Source organism: Pristiophorus japonicus, chromosome 22 (assembly GCF_044704955.1).
Source record: "Pristiophorus japonicus isolate sPriJap1 chromosome 22, sPriJap1.hap1, whole genome shotgun sequence".
NCBI classification, from domain to species: domain Eukaryota; kingdom Metazoa; phylum Chordata; class Chondrichthyes; family Pristiophoridae; genus Pristiophorus; species Pristiophorus japonicus.
The window spans coordinates 14,570,200-14,576,199 of NC_091998.1; the positions used below are offsets into that span (position 1 = coordinate 14,570,200).

At 40.6% G+C, this 6,000-nt stretch overlaps 1 protein-coding gene across 1 annotated transcript in view; it reads right to left on the reverse strand.

Annotated features, from left to right (window-relative positions):
- The window catches only part of cdhr1a (cadherin-related family member 1a), a 45,471-nt gene extending 43,472 nt beyond the window's left edge, over window positions 1-1,999 (reverse strand). The window contains exons 1-2 of the mRNA XM_070865365.1: window positions 1,939-1,999; window positions 1,181-1,276 (exon numbers count right to left, since the gene is read on the reverse strand). Coding sequence (XP_070721466.1) covers window positions 1,181-1,276; window positions 1,939-1,999 — 157 coding nt within the window. The remainder of the gene's footprint in view (window positions 1-1,180; window positions 1,277-1,938) is intronic.
- Between the last annotated feature and the right edge of the window lie 4,001 nt (window positions 2,000-6,000).

Here is a 6,000-nt window from a genome sequence, read left to right on the forward strand (position 1 = left end):
AAGAAAGACTGGATCAACTGGGCTTGTATTCACTGGAGTTCAGAAGAATGAGATGGGATCTCATAGAAATGTTTAAAATTCTAACGTGTTTAGACAGGTTGGATGCAGGAAGAATGTTCCCAATGTTGGGGAAATCCAGAACCAGGGGTCACAGTCTAAGGATAAGGAGTAAGCCATTTAGGACCGAGATGAGGAGAAACTTCTTCACCCAGAGAGTGGTGAACCTGTGGAATTCTGTACCACAGAAAGTTGTTGAGGCCAATTCACTAAATATATTCAAAAAGGAGTTAGATGTAGTCCTTACTACTAGGGGGAATCAAAGGGTATGGCGAGAAAGCAGGAATGGGGTACTGAAGTTGCATGTTCAGCCATGAACTCATTGAATGGCGGTGCAGGCTTGAAGGGCCGAATGGCCTACTCCTGCACCTATTTTCTATGTTTCTATGTTTCTATATTCTCTAGAGTTTAGAAGAATGAGAGGTGATCTCATTGAAACACACAAAATTCTTACAGGGTTTGACAGGGTAGATGCAGGGAGAATGTTTCCCCCTGGCTGGGGAGTCTAGAACCAGGGGTCACAGTCTCAGAATAAGGGGTCGGCCATTTAGGACTAAGATGAGGAGAAATTTCCTCACTCAGAGGGTGGTGAATCTTTGGAATTCTCTACCCCAGAGGGCTTTGGAGGCTCAGTTATTGAGTATATTCAAGACAGAGATCAATAGATTTTGAGATATTAAGGGAATCAAAGGATATGGAGATAGTGCAGGAAAGTGGAGTTGAGGTAGAAGATCAGCCATGATCTTACTGAATGGCAGAGCAGGCTCGAGGAGCCAAATGGCCTTCTCCTGCTCCTATTTCTTATGTTCTTACCCATAAGAGAGAATAAGGGCTGCCACTCCTCCCACTTATTACCTGAGTACAACTCTGGCAGTGTACTTTGGAAGTGTGTATGACACTCTCAGTGTGGAACCTTTGATGCCAGCAGTAGGGTTCAGAGAATTGGGTACATCTGACTCACTCCTGATTGCCCAAGATTCATTGAAATACCCGGAAAATTGGAAGTATCGTGGATGTTTACGTGCAATTTTCCATTCTACATGCCTGTCAATGGAACTCTGTGCTGAGAACAAGCTTTGCAAAATTTACTCTTCGGATTCAAACAAGTGTCTACAACACATACCTATAGGTGTGTCCTCAGGAATGCTCAACATAGCCATGTTTCCATTGTTGCTGTTTGATGCATTGTCGTAGAAGTAAGGAGCGTAATCTGCTTGTACTGAGGAGAAATTCAACTCCATGTTAACCATTAGCTTGTCCAAGGCTATTCAATCGCCAAACTAGGTGCAAGTGTTCAGGACTCTGGAGGCCGCTTAACACAATCTACTCATTCAAAATGATGACTTTAAATTATTTATAAATCCTGTACCACAATCTAGTGGTTCCTGGACTTCATTCAAGACCAATTTGGCCACAGTATAATACAATGTATGCTTATGGAAGCAGGGAATGGTTGGGTCAGCATACTAACAATGGGACGGTTGTCAATTGTTGTGGAACTTATTATTTAATATACATTTTCTGACAAGTTCTTAGAATTATGTAAGAAAGTACTTACTGACTGAAACGGTGAATGCAGATAGAGTGAGGATCAAAACATGGTGAGACATCGCGTTGCATGCACGCAATATATAATATGATCACAAAATATCTACTCAAAAGCCACCAAACCAGCTTCCAAAAACCAAACCACATTCAATGTTAGATGTTAAAATAGTTCAAAGAAATATCCTAATAAATACTAATATTGGAACTGAACTGTGTGGATGACACAGTCCTTGATGTACGTGATTATTACACTGAGGATTATTGCGGATTACGCGACTTTGATCATTCTGATTCAGTCCTTATTTCTAAAATATATAGATAAGGTATACTTACCTAGAGAGATGTATGTCAGGGTGAGAAGAATGGATTTATAGCAAATCTCTACATGCTTCATTATAGCAAAGCAACAGAGTTGGTTCTTTATGGAAGAAATATTGATGTTATTCCAGTAGGAGCATTCTGATAGCCCTTGGACAGAAGCTGGCGTCGCCAGAAGGAACAGCAGCAGCTAAGACTTTAATCTGATGAATCATTGTTCAGAGAAGGTATGAAGCTGCTTTCTTGGCTAAATCCGTCATGCAACTGACAACAGACTTAAATCTGCCATTTACATGATTGGAGACCCATCCCCCTTCACAAAATAAACCCCCCCCCCCCCAAATGCTTGGTGTCATCGCAATCACTTCACCCATCTCGGTAAGTTTACAGAACCCAAAGCATTGCTGAATTTTCACGATCATTCTTACCCAGAGAGTGGCGAGAATGTGGAACTCGTTACCACAGGGATTGGCTGAAGCGAATAGTATCGATACATTTAAGGGGAGGCTAGACAAGCATATGAGGGAGAAGGGAATAGAGGGTTACGCTGATAGAGTTAGATGAGGAAAGACGGGAGGAGGCCCGTTGTGAGCATAAATGCCAGCATGGACTGGTTGGGCCGAATGGCATGTTTCTGTGCCGTATATCCTATCCTATGCACATGTGAACAATGCAAAATGATCATTAACAGGATGAGTAAAAATAGAAACATTTCTCAGATGAAGGTTAGGTTTCTGTAACTTGTTCCTTTAACGTTTTGAATATTTTTTGGTTTCCAATGTTTGATACATATGCATTGTGGCAGCACTCTGCCCATAGATAGCTGATTGAACTTTTGTCCTAGAAAGAGTGAAATGTTCTGGCTTTGTTGACAGTGGGGTTATGTAATATTTTCCATCAGCTTACTGCATTGTGCTGCCACTTAAAGGGGCATAGTCTTCATTAAATAAGAAGAAAATAGTAAAGTAAAACCCTGTAATAAACTAAAAGTCCAAAAGAATAACTCTGTGCATTGAACAAAGTGCAAATATGGAACTCTAATACTCAAATATCCAATTATCTGAAAATCAATCCCAAACAGGCACAACTCTTGTATAAAAATTAAATCTATGGTCAGGAAGTGATTTTCACTAGGCCCCGGTTTTTGGTGCCGAAAATGATGCCTGTGCATTTCTCGGGCAATCTACATTAAGTCGAGGGTCGCCTAATTACCATATTTTGCTACAATGGGGGAAAAAAGAAAGAACTTGCATTTATATAGCATCTTTCAGATTTTCAAGATGCCCCAAAAGCGCTGCACAGCCAACGAATTGTTTTGAAGTGTAGTCACTGTTGATTGGACGGCAAACGTGGCAGTCAAATTGTGCACGGCAAGGTGTGCAGAAAAAAGCAAAAGCGGAAAATGATTGGATAAGCTGCTTTGGTGATGTTGCTTGAGGGATACACATTGGCTAGGACAACAGGAGAACTCCCCTGCTCACCTTTGACCTTTATGCTGATCTGAACAGCCAGAATAGGCCTTGGTTCAACATCTCACCTGAATGATGGATCAGATGTTAAACTGAGGCCCTGTTGGGGGTGGATGTGAAGAAAACAGTTACCTATGCAAACAGATACTAATCAAGTCGAAGAATTTTAACTTGTTAGTAACTCGCTGCTAGATTCAAGGCGGCAGGGACCTTTCAATATTTACTCTTTTGTGTTGCTCTCAATTGATTCTAGTCAATCACTTAGGGTTAGGATACAACTGTTGATGAAGGGTCATTGACCCAAAATGTTAACTCTGCTTCCTCTCCACAGATGCTGCCTGACCTGCTGAGATTTCCAGCATTTTCTGTTTTTATTCCAGATTCCCGCATCCGCAGTATTTTGCTTTTGTATTAATGTTTGTTCTGTGTTGATGTCAGAATTCCACAAAGCTATTCTTTTTTACATGCAGAATTAAGGTACAGGGGTAAATGGCAGTTCACGTTGATACCTATTCGGAAATAATGAATGCACTTCATACATTAACTTTCAAATTTCTCAGCATTTTACACTAAACTGCACCAAGTCTAAACATGTCGCAGTTTCGATCTGTCAGCAGATAACAATCTCAATCCAACAGTACCTTCTCCCAAACCCTTCCCAACCACTTTATTCAGGGTAACACACTCAGCTACTGAGGATTCACGTGGCTTTTCATCTGGGCATTGCCACTTTAAATCTAAACCTGAATAACTGTGCCGAGAAGAAGCTGATTGGATTTCTCCTGAGACTGTTGCACCATCAAAACACAGCAGTGACGCATGCAGTGCCTGTAAATGATGCAGGATGTAAGGACAGAGAAAACTGTTGGACATCATTGTGAATAATAGTCTTAGCTTGCAGCACCCCAGGTTGAAAGTAATGGAAACGCTGATTCATACCCAATCTCTGTTGCTCAAAACCGTCAAGGTAATCTTGTACAGTCTAGCTAAAAGCTTTAAAATATTCTGAATATATTATGGTACATCTTGAGTACTGCGTGTGTCTCATTTTAATTTGATAGCAAAACTCTTACTGGTGGTTTGACTTGAAATTGGTTTATGATCAATTAAGGATACGAGACCATCACAATAAAAAGAGATTTTATTTTTCCTTCAAATTTTAAAGTGTCTCATGCTTGCACAATATCATGTAGTACATTACGAAGAAGCAGACAATGCCCGGTGTTATTTATTGCACATAACACCAACTTGCTATACTATCCCTGTAACATTTCATACATAGTATGATCCTTGATAATTCACAAAACTGAAGGACATCTAAAAATCTGTAGGGGTCCCTGGGAGAGTGTAATCGTTTGTAGGGGGCTCACTGGGACAGGCTAATAATTTGTAGGGGTGGGGGGGGTCACTGGGAGAGAGTAATAATTTGTAGAGGGGGGCTCACTGGGACAGGCTAATAATTAGTAGGGGGGTGTCACTGGGACAGGCTAATAATTTTTGGGCGGGGGGGTCACTGGGACAGGCTAATAAGTTGTAGGGAGGGTTACTGGAAGAGTGTAATAATTTGTAGGAGGGGTCACTGCGAGAGTGTAATAATTTGTAGGAGGGGTCACTGCGAGACTATAATAATTTGTAGGAGGGGTCACTATGAGAGTGTAATAATTTGTAGGAGGGGTCACTGGGACAAGCTAATCATTTGTAGGGGGTTCCTGGGACAGGCTAATAATTTGTAGGGGATGGGTCACTGGGACATGCTAATAATTTGTAGGAGGGGTCACTGGGACAGTGTAATAATTTGTAGGTGGGGGAATCCAGCTGTCACAGAAACATATGGAAACCTCTGTTCTTGCCTTTGATAAGAACAGTGTAGTTGAATAATGTTTAATTCATCTGGAGTCAGATTTGGGTCCTGTTGTTTCCAGACTCACCTTTGGATGACATTGCTGTTAAGCTTTAACCAGCCAATAAGAGAGCAGTCTTTGCTCAATCCATTTGCTTTTTAAGTTATCTTGAGACACAGCTGAGGCTAATCTGCTCACGGTTAAATCCAGGACCAGCCTCATGCTTCATTCTTGCTCACCAATATCTTAAAAGCCTTGCATTAGGTATCAAGGTTCAGAATTTCAAAGTCGAAATGCTTGCAAATAAATGAGTAATTTAGATAAAAATGACACCACGGGAACCTGATACATGTAATGTTTTTTCTGCTTATCAGCATGAAGGATGTAATGCTGAGGACTGGAAGTTTGTCTCCTATATTCTTCAGTCAGTATTTACATCCAATGCTTCCAGTCCAGGCATAGCAAAGATTATGGGAGCAGAAATTGTACGGCTTCATTAAGTGCAAGTGAGTCACAATTTCATTCAATTGTCCATAAAACTACAAATCTCTGGCCTTGATAATAGGCAGTTTTGTGCTCTCAAGAATTAGACTTAGATGTGAGTAAAATAATAACATTAATCACAATTTTAAATACCCATATAAAGAAATATCAAGGCTTACAGGATGTTGTATCTGTATTTCTGTATTGAAACATTTAAATCATTGTAGAAGACATAATGCTATAAATGCATGAAGCATGAAGGGGAAAGGGCAGGGGAATGGGAC